This window comes from Pan troglodytes, chromosome 7, assembly GCF_028858775.2.
Source record: "Pan troglodytes isolate AG18354 chromosome 7, NHGRI_mPanTro3-v2.0_pri, whole genome shotgun sequence".
Lineage (NCBI taxonomy): Eukaryota > Metazoa > Chordata > Mammalia > Primates > Hominidae > Pan > Pan troglodytes.
In genome coordinates, this window is record NC_072405.2 from 62427623 (window position 1) to 62447656 (window position 20034).

Consider the following 20034-nt stretch of genomic DNA (forward strand, 5'->3'; position numbering starts at 1 on the left):
TAGAATAGGTATAAATATGGGAAAAATTGTAAATTTATACAATTGTGGTTAACTTTTCTCATAGAGAAACAATAAGAATATGAATAGTACGGATAAGGCTAGCTTTATAAACATTTACTAAGCATCATTTTGAAGTGGCACATTAAAAATTCTAAGTCCTTTCGAAAATTACTCAAATTAAAATACACAAAGTGGGAACATAATTTCTTAGAAGACAGTGCTTTCCTTTTCAAACAAAATTCATAGTATTTGCAAAATCAAAATTCGGAGAGAAAGTTTTAGAACAAATACATATTACAATTTAGATAAGACAACAATGGCGGTCTGGCTGGACGACAAGAACCTACAATAATGAAATTCTATGTAATTCTCACTCCTAAACTTCCAGATACAAACGACTGATTTTAACACAAAGCAAAATACAGGTTGCCACTTGCAAAACATAAATTCACAGCCATGGCCACAAAGAAGTTAAAATCCTACCCAAAATTATATTCCGGGTTTCCAACGATCTTAATCAATTTGGAACTTAATCTCTGTATCTGAAGATTTGCTGTATAAACAACCCTGGGCAGCGCGGAACGACAGGGCCCAGGAAAAAACAGGCTTCAACTGGGCCAGGCTGGAACTCTGCAGCCAAGGAGGCTCAGCCTCAGCAGCCCGTCCTGGGGTAGCTCAAGGTGTCTCTAGACAATTACCTAAGTCCCTGAACTACTCGCACCCCCAGCGATCCAGGGCCGTGGCCCAGTCCTGGAGAAGGTATACTTTTTACCCCTCCCGCTCCACTCTCCTGCCCGCCCCTGACGTTTCTTCCCCCTGCGAGAAAGGCTCCAGAATTTCGCTTAATAAACCTGGTTGAGGCCTGGAAGAAAAGCAATCTGGCAACCGGGGCCGAAGAACAGGAGAGGACCAAGCGGCAAGACACCAGCACGCACCGCAAGCTGGAGAAACTGCAAGAGTCGCCTGACCTGGTCTGCAGCCTGAGACCAAACAACGCGAGGGCGGCCTTACCTCGCGAATCCTCGGGACCCCACAACGCACCCAAAGCCGGCAGGGAGGGTGGTCCGGGGCGCCGGGGACACAGCCGGGCTGGGGCGCCGCGTCAGAGCCAAGTAGGCGTCTCCTGTCAGGTCCAGAGGTCTGAGCAGTGGAGGGAGACTCCGGGAGCCGAAAGTGAAGCGGGTCCCGCACCAAGGAGACGTTGAGGGCCGCACAGGTAGAAGGAAGCCAGGGCGGCCGCAGTAGAATGACAGAGGCGCCGGTCACGTGATCGGAGGCACGTGACTGCTGCGGAAGGCGGAAGCCGGGAGACTCCAAAGCAGCAAGAGGAGGGGCGGGCGCTGCGGCGGGGCTTGTTCGGTGCGGACAACTGGATTCCCGAGTCCGTAACTTGGGCCCCGGAGCGACGCAAGGGTCGGGCCCCAGCCAGCCAGGGCAGGTGGGAGGCGGCGAGCGTGGCGGGCAAGCTAAGACCCGCCGCCCCCAGACCTAGCGCCTCGCCTAGGGGAGGCCGAGGACCTCCGCCCGGAAGCAGCTAGCAGAGGCCAAAACTCTCTTATTGTAACCGTCATTCTTTTGAAAAGTTTGATTTCGCGCTTTCAAATTAATTTCCATTTGGATTTAACAGCTCCATGAAGCAGACGTTCTTATTCTGATTTTAAATAGAAAACTGGGGCTGAGAAGTGGGTCTGAAAAGCTCTCTTAACCTAGGGTTGCACATTTAGCAAATAATAAATTCCATTGCAGTATTTACTTTTATACTAAAAAGTTATTCGTTGTTTATCTAAAATTCACATTTACAGGACGTCTGGTATTTTATCCAACAGTCCCATCTGGAGCCCAAATTTTCCCCTAGTCCAGGCCTCAGCAACTGTCTTTGCCTTAAAGTAAGAATGTACTGCCCTGGAGGTGAGGTATATATGATGGCATGTTTTCCTTAAAAAGCAATGAAAGGGGCCGGGCGCGGTGGCTCACTCCTGTAATCCCAGCACTTTGGGAGGCCGAGGCCGGTGGATCACCTGAGGTCTGGAGTTCGAGACCAGCTGACCAACATGGTGAAACCCCATCTCTACTAAAAATACAAAAAATTAGCTGGGTGTGGTGGCGCATGCCTGTAATCCCAGCTACTTGGGAGGCTGAGGTAGGAGAATCACTTGAACCCGGGAGGCAGAGGTTGCAGTGAGCCAAGATCGCACCATTGTACTCCAGCCTGGGCAGAAAAAGCAAAACTCCGTCTCAAAAAAAAAAAAAAAAAAATTCTTTGAAAGGGATTTATAACCAACCCATTTTTACTAGTAAAATTAAAGTCAGAATAATCAAAATCATGCATTGATTGTGAATAAAGATATATAATAACGGTGTCAAAGATTGTACTAGGTCACTCATTCTGTCTTAGCCAGAAGTGAAAGTCTGTTGTTTTGAAAGCAAATCTAAGGGGGAAAACTTTCATAAAAGAGAAAAACCGATCGTGTACTAATAAACTCCCAAAAGCTGAAACAGCATGTTTTCTGTGTAACTGAGCAAAGCTGGCAGTGAGGCCTGATCTTCGCATTTCCTTTCTGTATCACCTAAGCCACAGACTGGCGTGATACAGCGAGTCTCATCAGATTTCGGGAGGCTCTCCTCTTTTCCGGGAGGCACAAAGATATGGAACAAAATCAGGAACAGTGCAGTGAGCAAAGGGGACTGCTTCACAGGCACCTGGGCTGGCGTTCTCCAAGCATCACAACATTACCAGACAATTTGCCTGGAATAGGGAGAAGAGAAGAGGCAGGTACTCCCGGCATTATCTCTCTTAACATTATTTCTGTAACACTTCTATCGGAGATTTTTCTTGGTCCATTCAGGCTCCTGTAACAAAGTGCTGTAGACTGGGTGGCTTATAAACAACAGAAATTCATTTTCTCACAGTTCTGGAGGTTGAAAGTCCAGAATTGGGGTGCTATCATGGTGAGGTTCTGGGAAGGATTGTCCCAGGTTGCAAACTGCTGTCTTCTCATTGTAGCTTCACATGGTGGAGAGGTGAGAGAGCTCTCTGGGGTCTCTTTCATAAGGACATTAATTTCATTCATGAGAGCTCCACCCTCATGACCTGATCATTTCCCAAAGGTCCCACCTCCTAATATCATCACCTTGGGAGTTAGGATTTCAACACAGGAATTTTGGGGAGACACAAACAGACCATAGCAGTGATCTCAGTTACCTAATTATATATCATACCTGGGGTCCCCATACCCTGGGCCACAGACTGGTGTGGTGCATGGCCTGTTAGGAACCCGGCTGCACAGCAGGAGGTGAGCGGCGGGCAAGTCCCATTACCGCCTAAACTCTGCCTCCTGTCAGATCAGCAGCGGTATTAGATTTTGACAGAAGCATGAACCCTATCGTGAACTGCACATTGCAAGGGATCTAGGTTGCACACTCTGTATGAGAATCTAATGCCTGATGAGCTGAGGTGGAACAGTGTCATCCTGAAACCAGCCGCATCACCTCCCACCCTGTCTGTGGAAGAATTGTCTTCCTCGAAACTGGCCCCTGGTACCAAAAGGGTTGGGGACTGCTGTATTATGACATAAGAAAGATAACCTTTGAGCTACTTTGTAATTTCTTTGAAATTGAGCTTCAGATTTGTTATTTAGAAATGACATAAGGGGAAGTTAGATGAATCTATATGGACAGGAGAAAATAATATTAATAATGTATTTATTAAGTTAATGTTCAATTCTTCACTAGAATAGGATTACATGTTTGGAGATGTAAAGTAGGAATCTACCACTTAGGAATCATCAGAGGATAGAAAATATATGACGTTTCAAAGGAATTTCTTCTGTCTGAAATATATGGAATGCTATAAACACCATCATTTCCAATCTTTTCTTTCCAAGTATGAATTGAACTTATATTTGCCTACAGAAACAGAAGAGTTCTAGTCAAAGAAAATCCTATTCTAAAATATTTGTCATGAAAACTTACCACCCCCAAGTGAAGATTATGCTACCAGCCTACCTTCAGTTACACAAGGACTCTGAGAAGTTTTTATAGCTGACTGAATAAATTATTAGTTTAATGGAAGAATGGTTTTTCCATTCTTTCACACAGTCTCCTTGGGAACAATAGGCATTTGCAAGAAGCTGGCCTAGTTTGGCCTAATGGTAACACTGAGTAGTGACGTCATGACCCCTTCAACAAAGTGCTCTAACCAACTGTCCTAACAACTTCTGATTGCTTTGATATTGCCAAAGCACATCTATCATCAATCATGCTGGTTTTCACTTACACTCCATACCAGTGTCCTGAATACTCAGGGCAACCAAGCTTCAGATTTTCCAGGTAAGTTAATTTCATTGCATTGCACCATCGGCCCCATAAGGACAACCTCCACAATTTGACATTTTAAAAATATGGTCCATGTGGTAGACAGCTTCTGAAATGGCTCTTAATGATCACCACCTCCCAATGACTCATATCCTTGTGAAATCCTCTCTTCTTGAGTGTGGGCTAGATCTACTGATGTTCCTATAAGGACCAGAAAATGGCAAAAGTAAAGGGATGTCACTTCTGAGATCAGGTTACAGTGCAAGCTGCCTTGCTTGCATTATCCCAGGTTCTTCTCACTTGCTCACTCTGATGAAGCAAGGTGCTGTGTTGTTAACCATAAAGAGGCTGATGTGGCCAAACTAAGAATAGCCCCAAGTGAACAACTAGTAGAAAATTGAAGCCCTTAGTCCAACAGGCTTCAAAGAACCAAATATGGACAACTGCATGGGTGAGCCTGAAAGTGAGCCCAGCTGAGCTTTGAAATGTTAGCAGCCAACACCTTCACTGCAGCCTTGCAAGAGACCTGGCACCAGAAAACACAGCTATACTGCAGCTTGGTTCCTGAAACTGCAATGATGTATGAGATTTATTGCCCCACTCGAAAACGTTTGGTCAGTTTAGGAAGTTGCCTTTCTTTTTAGAAAATTTAACAGCTTTATTAAGATATAATTCACATACCATGTAACTCACCCATTTAAAAGGTACAATTCAATGGTTTTTAGTATATTCACAGCACTATACAAATATCACCACAATTTTAGCCCATTTTCGTCACTCTAAAAGGAAACCTCTTACCCATTAGTAGTCACTTCCTTCCTCTCCAAAAACCCCCCTGCCCTAGGCAAATACTAATTTTTTTATATCTCAAGATTTGCCTATCCAGGATATTTCTTTAATAAATGTAATCATACAATATGTGGTCTTTTGTGGATGACTTCTTTCACTTAGCATAAAGTTTTCAAGGTTTATCTATGTTGCAACATGTATCTATACTTCATTCCTTTTTATGGCTGAATAATATTCCATTGTATGATGTACCATATTTTGCTTATCTGCTTACCAGTTAATGGGCATGCAAATTGTTTCAATTTTTTAGACATTTGTGTGCAAGTCTTCGTGCGATCGTAGGTTTCATTTCTGTTATTTGAGTAGATACCTAGGAGTAGAATTGCTGGCTTATGTGGTAACTCTATGTTTAACATTTTGAGGAACTGCCAAATTGTTTTCCAAAGTGGTTGCAAGGACTTGCATTCACCCCAGTAATGAATGAAAAATCTACATTTCTCCACATCCTCACCAACACTGTCATTGTCTGTCTTTTTAGTTAAAGCAAATCCATTTGGGTATGAATAGGTATCTCACTGCGGTTTTGACTTCCTTTTCCCAATGTCTAATAATGTTGAACATCTTTTCATGTGCTTATTTAGCAATTTGTACATCTTCTTGGGTGAAATGTTTATTTAAACACTTCACCCATTTTTAATTGGTATTTTTTGTTTGTTTTTGAATTGTAAGAGCTCTGTATATATTCTGGATTATACGTCCCTTATTATTTACATGATCTGCAATATTCTCCCCTATTTTGTGGGTTGCCTTTTCACTTTCTTCATGATGTACTTTAAAGCACAAAAGTTTTTAATTTTGATTAAGTCTAATTTACCTATTTTCTTGTGCTTTTCATATTGTATCTAAGAAGGCTTTGCCTAATCCAAGGTCAGAAAGATTTAACCTTATGTTTTCTTCTCAGAGTTTCATAGTTTTGGCTATTACATTTGATCTATGATTCATGCTGAATTAGTTTTTGTAAAGAGTGAGAAATAGAGGTCCTATGTAATTTTTCTGCATGTGGATAACCACTTGTCCCCACACCATTTGCTGAAAAAACAATTCTTTCCCCATTGAATTGTTCTGGCACATTGTCAAAAATCAATCGACCATAAATGTATGGGTTTATTTCTGGACTCTCAATTCTGTCCCATTCATCTACACATCTACATACCTATCCTTATACCAGTACCACACAGTCTTAATTACTGTCACTTTTTAAAATTTTTTTATTTTAATTTTTAGGTTCTCAGGTACATGTGCAGGATGTACAGGTTTGTTACATAGGTAAACGTGTGGTTTGTGGCACCTATCAACCCATCACCTAGGTATTAAGCCTAGCATACATTAACTATTTTTCCTAATGCTCTCCCTCCCCCAACCCCACCCCCGACAGGTCCCAGTGTGAGTTGTTCCCCTTCCTGTGTCCACATGTTCTCATTGTTCAGCTCCCACCTGTAAGTGAGAACATGTGGTGTTTGGTTTTCTGTTCCTGCATTTGTTTGCTGAGGATAATGGCTTCCAACTCCATCCATATCCCTGCAAAGGACATGATCTCATTCCTTTTTATGGCTGCATAATATTCCATGGTGTATATGAACCACATTTTCTTTATCCAGTCTATCATTGTTGGGCATATGGGTTGATTACATGTCTTTGCTATTGTGAATAGTGCTGCAATGAATATACATGTGCTGCAAGTATCTTTGTAATAGAATGATTTATATTCCTTTGGGTATATACCTGGTAATGGGATTGCTGGGTCAAATGGTATTTCTGGTTCTAGATCTTTGAGGAATTGCCACACTGTCTTCCACAATGGTTGAACTAATTTACATTCCCACCAACAGTACAAAAGAATTCCTATTTCTCCACAACCTCACCAGCATCTGTTTTTTCTTGACTTTTTAAGAAATTGCCATTCTGACTTGTGAGAGATGGTATCTCATGTGGTTTTGATTTGCATTTCTCTCTTCTTTTTTTTTTCCCTGAGACAGCGTCTTGCTCTATCACCTAGCCTGGAGTGCAGTGGCGCAATCTCGGGTCACTGCAATCTCCACCTCCCTGGTTCAAACGATTCTCCTGCCTCAGTATCCTGAGTAGCTAGGACTACAGGCATGAGCCACCACACCTAGCTCATTTTTGTATTTTTAGTAGAGACGGTGTTTCACCATGTTAGCCAGGCTGGCCTTGAACTCCTGACCTCCTGGCCTCACCTGCCTCGGCCTCCCAAAGTGCTGGGATTACAGGCGTTGAGCCACCATGCCCAGCCTGATTTGCATTTCTCTAATGGTCAGTGATGTCGAGCTTTTTTCATATGTTTGTTGGCCACATGAGTGTTTTCTTTTGACAGTGTCTGTTCATGTCCTTTCCCACTTTTTAATGCGGTTGTTTGTTTTTTTTCTTGTAACTTTATTTAGGTTCCTTGTAGATTCTGGATATTAGTCCTTTGTCAGATGGATAGACTGCAAAAATGTTCTCCCACTCTGTAGGTTGCCTGTTCACTCTGATGATAATTTCTTTTGCTGTGCAGAAGCTCTTTAGTTTAATTAGATCCCATTTGTCAATTTTTGCTTCTGTTGCAATTGCTTTTGGAGATTTTGTCATGAAATCTTTGTCTGTGCCTATGTCCTGAATGGTATTGCCTAGATTTTCTTCTAGGGTTTTTATAGTTTCGGGTTTTATATTTAAGTCTCTAATCCATCTTGAGTTAATTTGTGTATAAGGTGTAAGGAAGGGGTCCAGTTTCAATGTTCTGTATATGGCTAGCCAGTTTTCCCAACACCATTTATTAAATAGGGAATCCTTTCCCAGTTGCTTTTTTTTTTTTTTTTCAGATTTGTTGATGATCAGATGGTTGTAGATGTGTGGTCTTATTTCTGAGTTCTCTTTTCTGTTCCACTGATCTATGTGTCTGTTTTTGTACCAGTACCATGCTGTTTTGGTTATTGTAACCTTGTAGTATAGTTTGCAGTCTGGTAGCATGGTGCTTCCAGCTTTGTTCTTTTTGCTTAGGATCACCTTGGCTATACAAGCTCTTTTTTGGTTCCATATGAATTTTAAAATGGTTTTTTCTAATTCTGTGAAGAATGTCAATGGTAATTACTGTAGCTTTGTTGTAAGTTTTAAAATTGGGAAGTGTGATCCTTCAACTTTGTTCTTTATCGAGACTGTTTTGGATATTTTGGGTCCCTTATAATTTTTTTTTTTTTTTGAGACAGAGTCTTGCTCTGTCACCCAGGCTGGAGTGCAGTGACATGATCTCGGCTGACTGCAACCTCTACCTCCTGGGTTCAAGTGATTCTCCTGCCTCAGCCTCCTGAGTAGCTGGGACTACAGGCATATGCCACCACACCCAGCTAATTTTTTTGTATTTTTATTTTTATTATTTTTTTTTTGAGATGGAGTCTTGCTCTGTTGCCCTGGCTGGAGTGCAGTGGCATGATCTCGGCTTACTGCAAGCTCCGTCTCCTGGGTTCACGCCATTCTCCTGCCTCAGCCTCCGGAGTAGATGGAACTACAGGCACCTGCCACCACGCCCGGCTAATTTTTTGTATTTTTAGTAGAGACAGGGTTTCACCGTGGTCTCGATCTCCTGACCTCGTGATCCACCTGCCTCAGCCTCCCAAAGTGCTGGGATTACAGACGTGAGCACCACGCCCAGCCTTTTTTAGTAGAGACAGGGTTTCACCATGTTGGTCAGGCTGGTCTCGAACTCCTGACCTCATGATTCACCCCCCTCAGCCTCCCAAAGTGCTGGGATTACAGGCGTGAGCCACTGCACCCGGCCCCTTATAATTTTATACGAATTTTAGAATCAACTATCAACTCCTGCAAAAGAAAGGCGCTGACATATGATAGACAGTGTGTTGAATCTGTAAAGCAATTTTACAAAAGGAAACTTTTCCAGTTCATAGACCCCAGTAATACACATCCCTTACCTTTGTGCACCCTCAAACCCAAGAGAAGCTATTGGGCATTAGTTGCCTCTTGACAGAAAGGTATTCTACCTTTTCCACTCTGTTTAATAATCTTATATTTATAAAGCAGTTTATAAATATGAAGTATAGTGTTAGAAGCCAATTCTTGGCTTACTCATTGGGTACCTAGTCATCTCATAAGAAAATCAATTTAACTTACTCCACATGATGTATGTAAAAAGAATAATAATCCTTGAGTTTAAGTTTGGGTATGAGTTTTGCATATGTTACTAGCTACAAAGATGACTGCTATTAAGATGACCTTTTAAGAAACCTGGAAAGATTAAGCCAACCATCTGCCTGTCAATTGCATAGCCCAAGATTGTCAAGTACTATTGGCTATCACACACCACTAACACAAGAATTTTTGCCAAACAATCTATTTAATTTATCACTATATGCTAAGCTGTATATCACTTGGATCATTTCTTTCCATTTTGATTTAGGATTACATTTTAATTAAGAATACATTTCTACCTTTAGAGGGCACTCATAACATACAGTACCTAGACATTCAAAATAAGCAGCTCTACCAGGAATAGAACATGAAAGATCTGTGGATAAGCTGCTGATCCACAAAGCAGATAATCCTTTTGCTTTCATTAGTATAACTTTTGGAGAAGGCTCCCCACAGATTCAGAGCCAGCCCAGCATTAACCGAACAAAGAGAAGCAGAGTGGATCCTGTGCTAATATTGGGAAAACCAGGCAACAGGACTCATTTGGGGCCTTTATTGTGAAAACATGCCCCAGCTTTCCCAAGATAACCAAGAGTGCCTCCAGAAACATTTCTCCAGGCCGTCTATATGGACACAGTTTCTGCCCCTGTTCAGGGCTCAGAGATATAATACAGACATTCACCAAATCACAGAAAATGAAGGAGACCCCAGGGCTGTTCCTGATATCAAGGTAAGATGATCTCCACAATCCATGATCCTTTCCTGTCAAGGGAAAGTGTTTACCCAGAAAGAATATAAAACTATACTCAAGCTTTAGTGCCATTGCTCACTTATCTTACTGTTTTATCAAAAATGTTTTCAAACCATCCCCAAGGGAAATCTAGAACCTAGATGATAATTACCTGATCTATCTAGTTTTCTCCAATCTAAACAGATTCCCTTTACCAAAATAAATTATTATGTATTGCTTTTTTGTTTGTTTGCTTGTTTCAGGTGATAACATTCAACAAATCTAGACAGATTTTGTGGCTATTAGTGTTAGCCCTAGGATATCTTTCTCTGATATAAATATTACATCCCATATAATAATGAAAGAAAAATTATAGACCGCTTTCTACAAAAAAATTCCTTGGGAAAAAATTGATAAACTAAGAACATAAGAACATTAAGGAGCTGAGGGGTGTTTTTTCCAAATTCAAAGTTTCCAAAGGTGAATTTCCTAAGCATGAGTTTCTATCAGTAGGTAATAACATTATTTCTCCAAAAAGTGACAATTTTCCTGCTGGATGTTGTGTGTATATTTGAAGAAAATACAGTTTGAGTCTGTAAATCCTCTTAGCTATTAATAGAACCATCTCATAAAAGGTTACTTGGCATAGAATATGGACATGTGTTAATGTCTAACAAGCAATGAGCACACTCAAAATTAAATGCTGCAAAACTATAAAACTGTTGAAATACTTTAACACCAGAAAATTCACCTGTTCTTTTGCCGCGGCTCATATCCTGATATCATTATTTATTTGCAAATTCTTTACAAAATTCTCTAGGTCTGCCCTTTCTCCTAATGTTATTTTAACCATTTGGCACAAGTGGAGGGGAAAAAAAAATAAAAAGGGTCAACACAAAGCTTTTTCTGTAAAAATATACGGACCTGTTCTTTTGAGCTTTTAGACATATGTGAACAAATAACACATGAATTCCCACACCGCCTATTATCATCTAAGCACTAAGAGTTTAGCAAGCTGCAATGAAATGGGATGTAGTGTCCAAGAGTCCTGAATTAATGGACATCTTAATGGAGGCGACACACGCAAAAGATATTTCTAAAAGGCAGAATGTGGAGGCTACTTTGAGGAAACAGAGAGCAACAACAACAAATATACCCATTGTATGGTGCATATGTATGCTGTTGTATATGTGTGTATGTATATGCACCCACACACACATATATATAATTTCAAAGTTCTGACTGTCTTGAGAAAGTATGCTCTAAGTGGAATCAAAGACAAATAAAATGCAAAAATATTAAGAATCAGTATTACACCTTCCCATGGCATCCTGGAATCGACCACACATGCTGGTGCTGGGCAGCCTAACTTCTATCCTAACCTCACTAACCTGTTAACAGGTTCCAGTCTGTACAGCAGCAGGTGAGGGTAGAAGGAAGCAATCCAGTTGGGATGCTACTGGCTCCTTCACTCAGTTTTTGCCTTTTGAAAAAATCTTTTTATATTGCATTTGAATACAGAAAGAGGAGACATGTGCCTCTTCTAGCAAATGTAAGGATGGAAACACTCAACTCATTTTGAGTCTGCAGATATCATTGAATCCTTACTAACTGCAAAACCTTGGGCTAGGAGCCATAGGGAATAAAAAGAAAGAGCAAGATATGCTCCCTCCTTTCTAGAGACTTACTGTGTATTGAGAAAGACAAACATATAGCATATTATCAGCATGACTCATGTCAATAACATAAGATACCTACATAATTATTGTATATTCTTTCAATCAGTAAGATATTAGGGGAGGAATATGATCACTATGGGGTAAGACAATTGAAGAAGCCAGTGTTAGAGTGAAAGCAGTGAAATCTAAAGTAGACGTGAAATAATGTCTAAGAACATATATAGAGGCAGAAAGAGGGAACGTGAGCTAAAATGTATCTAGACGTCAAGGGGTCAGTCAGAAATTCTCCAAAAATCCTCAACCTAAGCTTTGCAGTTCATGCAAAAATTATCCCCAAATATAACATGGGCTTAAATTTACAACTACATGGAAAACTATAGAACTTTTCGGAAAAAAATGGGAGAAAATCTTTATGAGGTAGGGCTAGGTGAAGAGTACACAGACACCAAAAAATCATGATCCGTTCAAGAAAAAAAATCAATAAATAAGACTTCATTAGAATCTAAAAAACTTTTGCCCTGCCAAAGACTCTATTGAGAGGATAAAAGACAGCATACAGATGGCAGGAAAATACTTTCACCCCCATATCTGCCAAACACCTTGAACCTAGAATAATTCTCAAAACTCAAGAGTAAAAGACAAATAATCCAACAAGAATATGGGCAAAAGACATGAACAGCCATTTTACTGAAGAGAATATGCAGATGGCAAATAAATACATGAAAAGATAGTCAACATTGTTAGCCATTAGGAGATGCAAATTAAAGTCACAGTGAAATATCACTACACACCCAGAAGAATAGCTAAAATGGAAAAAAATAGTGACTATAAAAATGGCTAGAATTGCTAAAATGGCTAAAATTGTGACAACACCAACTGCTGGAAAGGATGCAGAGAAACTGAATCATTAATACATTGCTGATAGGAATGTAAAATAGTACAGCCAATCTGGAAAACAATTTGGCAGTTTCTCATAAACCTGAAGATACAACTGCCATATGGTCTAGCAATTTCACCATTAGGCATTTATCCCAGAGAAATGAAAACCTACATTTGCACCAACCCTGTATGCCAATGTCCACAGCTGCTTTATTTGTAATAGTCAAAAACCAGAAACAACCCAAAAGCCCTTCAAGGGATGAATGATTAAACAAACTGTGGTACATCCATCCATACTATGGAATCCTATGAAGCCACTAAAAGGAATGAACTACTAATACACGAAACAACTTGATAGACTTCAGGGAATGGTGCTGAGTAGGGGAGAAAAAGCCAATTCCAAAAAGTCACACACTATATATATGTGTATGATTCTATATAAGCCACTCTTTTTTTTTCTTTGAGTCAGAGTCTTGCTCTGTCGCCCAGGCTGGAGTGCAGTGGGGCAATCTCGGCTCACTGCAACCTCTGCCTCCTGGGTTCAGGCGATTCTCTCACCTCTGCCTCCCGAGCAGCTAGGACTACAGGCACGCGCCACCACACCCAGCTAATTTTTGTATTTTTAGTAGAGACAGGGTTTCACCATGTTGGTCAGGCTGATCTTGAACTCCTGACCACAAGTCATCCGCCCACCTCGGCCTCTCAAAGTGCTGGGATTACTGACATAAGTCACCATGCCCAGCCTATATAAGCCACTCTTGAAATAAAATTATAGACATAGAGAACAGATTCATGGTTGCCAAAGATTAGGGATTAGGTAGGGTGGTGGATATAGCTACAAAGGGGTCATACTTTAAAGGGAGCCTGGTGGTGATGAACCAGTTCTGTGTCTTGACTGCAGTGGCAGTTACACACATTACATGTGTAATGTGCTAACATTGCATGAAACTATACACGTGCACACACAGAAATGAGTGAACTCTGAAGAAGCTCTGTGAATGGTACCAGTGTCATTTCCTGGTTTTGATATTGTTCTTCAGTTATGCAGTCTCTATTGAGGGAAACTGGGTGATCAGTACACGGGACCACTCTGTACATTCTGTGCACGTGATTTCCTATGACTATAGCATTATTTCAAAATAAACAATTTTGAAAAGCAAACCTCTAAAGGCAGGTTAAACTGACAATATGACACACAAATCACCTACATTTACTGTTGTGGTTATTCCAGTTGTTCTTTTCATTTGGCTCCTTGGGTTAATAGCATTGATGTGGTCTGACCTGTTTTAGAGAGAGAAAACAAGTTTGGATATATTATTGGTTGCATATGTGAAGTCAGCTGAGAGGTGATTTGAATCTGGATTTTCTGACACTGATTTCAATAAGTATTTGATAGCTTCTGACAGTGATTTAAAAAGTGGACTGTAGTTTCCTGGGCTTGAAGTCAGTCTTCTTCATAGTACTTTCTGTATGATTTCTGCCCAAAATACTCCAACATGGGCCACTAATTTACTACAAAATAATCTACAAAATCCCACGCACCTGCACATACACTCACACACTTGTCTTCATCAGATTATTTATTTATTTATTTTTCAATTTTTTTTTTTTTTTTTTTTGAGACTCAGTCTTGCTCCGCTGCCCAGGCTGGAGTGCAGTGGCGTGATCTCAGCTGACTGCAACCTCCACCTCCCAGGTTCAAGTGATTCTCCTGCCTCAGCCTCCCAACTAGCTGGGACTAAAGACGCCCACAATTACCCCCAGCTACTTTTTTTTGTATTTTTAGTACAGACAGGGTTTCACCATGTTGACTGGGCTGGTCACAAACTCCTGATCTCATGTGATCCACCTGCCTCGGCCTCCCAAAGTGCTGAGATTACAGGCGTGAGCCACCGTGCCCCGCTGATCAGATTTTTTTTTTCTTCCATCAGGATTTTTGTTTCCTTTCAGGGCAAGAATGCAAGTGGGAGGGCGGGTGAACTCTAGGCCAGCAGTTTTTCTAGACAATCGACATGAGGAAGAGAAAGCATTACAGCTGCTCTAGTGAGAAGTCAACTCTGTCAATATAGATATATATGTTTATGTGTGTGCATTCTTTCTCAATAATAAGCATGGTCAGAGCTTAGACAAGAGAGCTGTTTCCACAGGGTTATTTTTCAGCCCATTCCAAAGTCAATGCCCTTCTGAAAGTGTGGGCTTCTGAGTGCTCTGCTGTTCCAGACATGTGATCCCTTGAGCAGCTGATCAAAGCACTTATTTTGAGACCTTATACACAGAAATGAGAAAATAAATCTCAAGGCACCAAAGGGCAGCTACAAAGACAATGGAGCCTTGTGTGATGAAAATGATAGAGGAAAGAAGAAAGGAAAAACAGCTTAGTAAGAGAGCAAGTATGCCTGTTGGCCAAACACCTTACCATTAGTGTATTCAGAAGACAGAATTATTCTGTCCTGCCTCCATTTGTGAAAGAGTTCACTGAGAAGAATAAAGTTGTTTCTTATTTTCCTGAAGGCGCTCCAAAAATAATTCCATAGTAATTAGTTTAACACTTGAGATGTTCACAAACCTATTGAGGAAAAGGCTCATTTGGAAGTCAGCCATACTTCTCTCTGCCGTGGCTAGCATGCACATGTTCAGTGGCCATCTCCTCTGGCACCTGCTGCAGGGTCTTCCCAAGTGAGGCCAAGGGGATGTGGCTCCACAGGCCTTGTGGCTCAGGTCCTTGGGTTCTCAGTGAGCAGTACTTACTTGGTCTTCCTTTGATGGGGACCATAAGGAAGACCCTGGGTATGCTCTTTGGGAAAGTGAAAAAAGGTCTTCAATTATTCAGCCTCTAAGCTCACAGAACCCAGGACAATCCATGTGATATTAAGAACAAAAAAAGAGGGGGGATGGAGAAAGGGAAGATGTTGGTCAAAGGGCACAAAGTATCAGTGAGATGAGAGAAATAAATTTTAGTGATCTATTCTACAGTATGGTGACCGTAGTTAACACAGCTTGAGCATCCCTAATCTGAAAGTCCAAAATGCAAAATGCTCCAAAATCTGAAACTTTTTAAGTGCAGATATGACATTCAAAAGGAATGCTCATTGGAGCATTTCAGATTTGGATTTTTAGATTCGGGATGCTGAACCAGTAAATATAATGCAAATATTCCAAAAGCTGAAAAAAATCTGAAATCCAAAACACTTCTGGTTCCAAACATTTTGTTTAAGGAATACTCAGCTTGTAATCATGTATATTTCAAAGTTGCAAAAAGCAAATTTTTAACTGTCTCATCACAAAAAAAAAAATAGATGAGATGATGGATATGTTAGCTTTATTTAAGGTTTCTACCATGTATACAAATATTAAAACATCACATTGTACCTCATAAATATATGCAATTATTATGTGTGAATTAAAAATAAAAATAAAAAAATAAAATAAAATAGTGTTTCAGCTTGTCATAAAAGGTACTTATTATCATCCCAGAGACTATTCTTATATAGCTAACTTGGACAATCCCTTACATTAATTAAGCACCTAAGATACCAGCTAATGCCTTTCAAAGTAAAAAATGAAATGGTGATCAACTTAAAAGTAAATGGCGGCCAGATGTGGTGGGTCACGTCTGTAGTCCCAGCATTTGGGATTACACTGGCAGCCTTCACCACACCATCCACTGGGCTCTAATCTGAGCACCTATACACTCCACTTACAATTCTGATTAAGAATCTGAACAGGAAAAATGGAAAACCATTCTATCAATGAAACAGACTAGTATCTCACTGCGGTAAGGCCCGCAGGAGAGGTCATAATTAGAAAACTCTGGTGACTATAAATAAAAAGTAAAGCATTCTTTATATCAGAAATGGATGCATATATACATATATATATATATACACACACACATCCTTTTGAAAACCTGTATGTACACATACCCGAAAGAAAGCATAATGTGTATTTGTGCTTTTCAGATATACATTGGCTTGAAAAAAGTCAATGTAATATTGCAAAGAGCCAGAGGTGGCATTGCTGAAGAAAGAGAGGCAGGGAAGAGTGAAAAGGGAGATGGCACGTGATACTGATTCACCCTGGAGGTTTTAGAAACAATTGAGACACCCCCAAGCAAGGAAGGTGGAGAAGGGTCTCCGGTAATCAGCTGGGGCAAGCTCAAAAGATTATTTGCCGCAGTTAATGTGGCCCCATTTTTTTTAACTTGTAGGCCATGTCCAATGCCTCCTTGACTGTCTGAAAAATATCCAGCAATGGAACTGGGGTTATGTTTTAAAAAAAAAAAAAAAACCGCGGGGGGTGGGGCAGAGGAAGTGGGAAGTACTGAAAGGGTTTTCAGAAAAGAGATGTGATCTTTGATTTGCCTTAAAATAATCCAGGGGAGGAGGAAAGTAGGAGTGTAAGAGATAATGCAGACTTGACAATGTGTTGTTAATTATTGAAACTAGGTGATGGACATGAGGGTTCATGAAGATAGTCACTCAGTTTTTTGTATTTTGAAAATTAACATAATACATTTGTTTTTAAGAATCCCAAAGACTAGAGCTTACGATGTACCTTTAAATTTAAATAACAAACGAACAAACTTTTCATGTTCTATTTATACACCACAATGGAAGCTGTTGTGTATGCTGTCTAGCAAACATTCAGTAACTGCACAAATCATCTTGACCTTTTGGGGAATATTTTAAATGGCAAAAAAAATCCCATATGAAAATCAAAGAAGCATACTGCAAAAATCCTGGCTAGCTTTAGTATACTGGTTTGTTTGTCTTTTCATTGATTTTACAACTCTCAGATTTTAAATGGTTTTAATGGTTATGGAAAAATATATCTAGTATCATTACCATTGTTCAAAAGGTCTCATAAAATCATGTTGGCTTCCCTGCTGAAATCAAGCCAGTCTTCACAAAGCCACAGAATCACTGCAAATGCTTTAGAAAATTTACATTAAAGTTTTACCCTCTTGCAAGATAAAGATGTGAATAAACTACATTGGGAACCTCAGGGAGTGTATTAGTCCATTTTCATACTGCTGTGAAGAAATACCCGAGACTGGTTGATATATAAAGAAAAAGAGGTTTAATGGACTCACAGTTCCACATGGCTGAGGAGCCCTCACAATCATGGTGGAAGGCAAAGGAGGAGCAAAGGCATGTCTTACATGGTGGCAGGCAAGAAAGCATGTGCAGGGGGACTGCCCTTTATAAAGCCGTCAGATCTTGTGAGACTTATTCACTATCATGAGAACAGCATGGGAAAAACCCACCCCCACTATTCAATTACCTCCCACCAGGTCCCTCCCATGACATATGGGGATTATGGGAGCTACAATTCAAGATGAGATTTTGGTGGGGACACAGCCAAACCATATCGGGGAGTAAACTTGTTTTTCTAGGTTCTCTAGAAACCATTTATTTCCATTCTATGAGAAAAGGTGATCCAAATCAAGCTTGTGTCATTTAAGAGTTTATTTTAGAAACATCTATAGAATGGTTTTACAGCTCCTGCATTTCAAATGACTGAAAAATGAAATTTTAAGATGAAGCAAATATGTTGAAAGGATAATAGTTTAAACCATATAGTGACAACTGGAATATATTCAAATATTCAAGAAAGAAACCCACAGACTACAAAAGTAATTTGATTTGACATCAACTATGTAACCAAATATGTTTTCCCATAAGACTATATTTGGCTTATATGATTTCGAATTCTCAACACTAAAAATTGTAAGGATTTATATTCAAGTGATAGATCATTCTAAGAACTTTTATTCAAAATAAGACTGGAAATGAACTAAAATATGCAAGACATTGTCTCAACACGTTTTTGTAACTGTCTGTTCAAATTGCATGTGACTAGAAGACAAAAGGAAATAGCAAGGAGGCAGGAGGCTAGCAGCCCAGGAACCTCAGACCAGGAATCTGTGGAAGATGCTAGAAAGATAGTTTAACACCAGCAAACTGCCTCTAATAGCTGTGGCTCCATGTTCTCGTTCCAAATTCCCAGGAGAGAGGATCTGGCCCAGTATAGATGTGGTCTCTGTCTCAAGATCCATCAGCCCTGCTGAGCGCAGTGGGTCACACCTGTAATCCCAGCACTCTGGGAGGCCAAGACAGGTGGATCACTTGACGTCAGGAGTTCGAGCCCAGCCTGGCCAACATGGTGAAACCCCAACTCTACTAAAAAATACAAAAATTAGCTGGGTGTGGTGGCACATGCCTGTAATCCCAGCTACTCAGGAGGCTGAGGCAGGAGAATTGCCTGAACCCAGGAGGCAGAGACTACAGTGAGCCAAGATCACACCACTGCACTCTAGCCTGGGCAACAGAGTGAGACCCTGTCTCCAAAAAAAAAAAAAGATCAATCAGCCCTAGCTGTTCTTTAGGTTGTAAGACAATCTTAAGGGGTTGTCCAGCACATATTTTGAGTGATTGCAACTTTAAACCAACTTATGGGATTCCAAAATCAACGATGACACCTGAAGTAGACAGCCCTGATTTAGATATTTGAGGCCTGGCATTTTTATATCTATCACCCACAAGCTTTGTAATCACGCCTCAGAGATAATTCTACACATCTTCTCTGTTTATCTCCTATTCCCACCACCAGACATTCTGCAAAGTATCTGTGGATAAGCCCCACAAAACTAGAGTCAGCCGACCCTCAGCCCCTAGGGGACACAAGCCGTGAAGTTCTTGTGTGACCCTCTGTCCTCTCTTGAGTCAGCGTGACCCAGTGTGGGTCATCGGATAAACACCCACACTAATAAATGAATATTTTTACCTGTAAGTTATCAACAAAATATATAGATTGTGTGAAGTTACATAAAAATAGTTGAGAAAAATATGACCAAATGAAATGAATAAAACATTACTTGAAAGAAACGATCAAAGCAGTTGATACTACCAATGTCACACTGCATTTCCGAATTCTGTAATAAATCTGCTGTCTCTGCTTCTGTGAGTTGCATTTAAGGCTTTCATCTGTGACCATTTGCCCAGAGGATCATGTTCTGAAGGATATATTTTTGAAGTTTTCATTTGAAGAGAAAGTATTATTACCATCAACATCGTATCAGGAGGACACGCAATTAATTTTACAGACAGTTTTGTTGAAGAACAAGTTTGCTGGATTAAAAAGTAAGCTTATGATCAGCAAATAAAATCCAGGTACTATTGCTTCCTTTTTTCTGTTTTTGCCTTGTCTTAAAAATACCTGCACCTGATTATTTTTACCAACTTATTAGCATCATTAAGATCTGTAAGCTTCCCCTTTCCCAGAGCTGCAGTTTTGGAGAAGCCACACATCTCCCATCATTTGTTGGCCCGTGGGGAGTCCAAGCTTTGGGGGGGCCAACCATTGCCCCACATGGATTCTTTGCTACCCTGAAGATAAGCAGAGTGAAGGTGGGGAGGGTGTGAGGAACAGGAGGCAAAGGAGGGT

At 40.4% G+C, this 20034-nt stretch overlaps 2 protein-coding genes across 5 annotated transcripts in view; one reads left to right on the top strand and one right to left on the bottom strand.

The window, feature by feature from the left end:
* ATP6V1H (ATPase H+ transporting V1 subunit H) overlaps positions 1–1547 on the bottom strand; it is a 116761-nt gene extending 115214 nt beyond the window's left edge. The window contains exon 1 of one of the 4 annotated variants that reach the window (XM_016959475.3): positions 1012–1547. The gene's annotated coding sequence lies outside the window, so the exon portion shown is untranslated. Of the gene's footprint in view, positions 1–851 lie in introns of all 4 variants that reach the window. The other 3 variants (XM_016959478.4, XM_016959477.3, XM_063817108.1) reach the window with 3 other exon arrangements.
* Positions 1548–9865: 8318 nt separating this feature from the next.
* RGS20 (regulator of G protein signaling 20) overlaps positions 9866–20034 on the top strand; it is a 108651-nt gene continuing 98482 nt past the window's right edge. The window contains exon 1 of the mRNA XM_009455389.5: positions 9866–10030. Coding sequence (XP_009453664.2) covers positions 9866–10030 — 165 coding nt within the window. The remainder of the gene's footprint in view (positions 10031–20034) is intronic.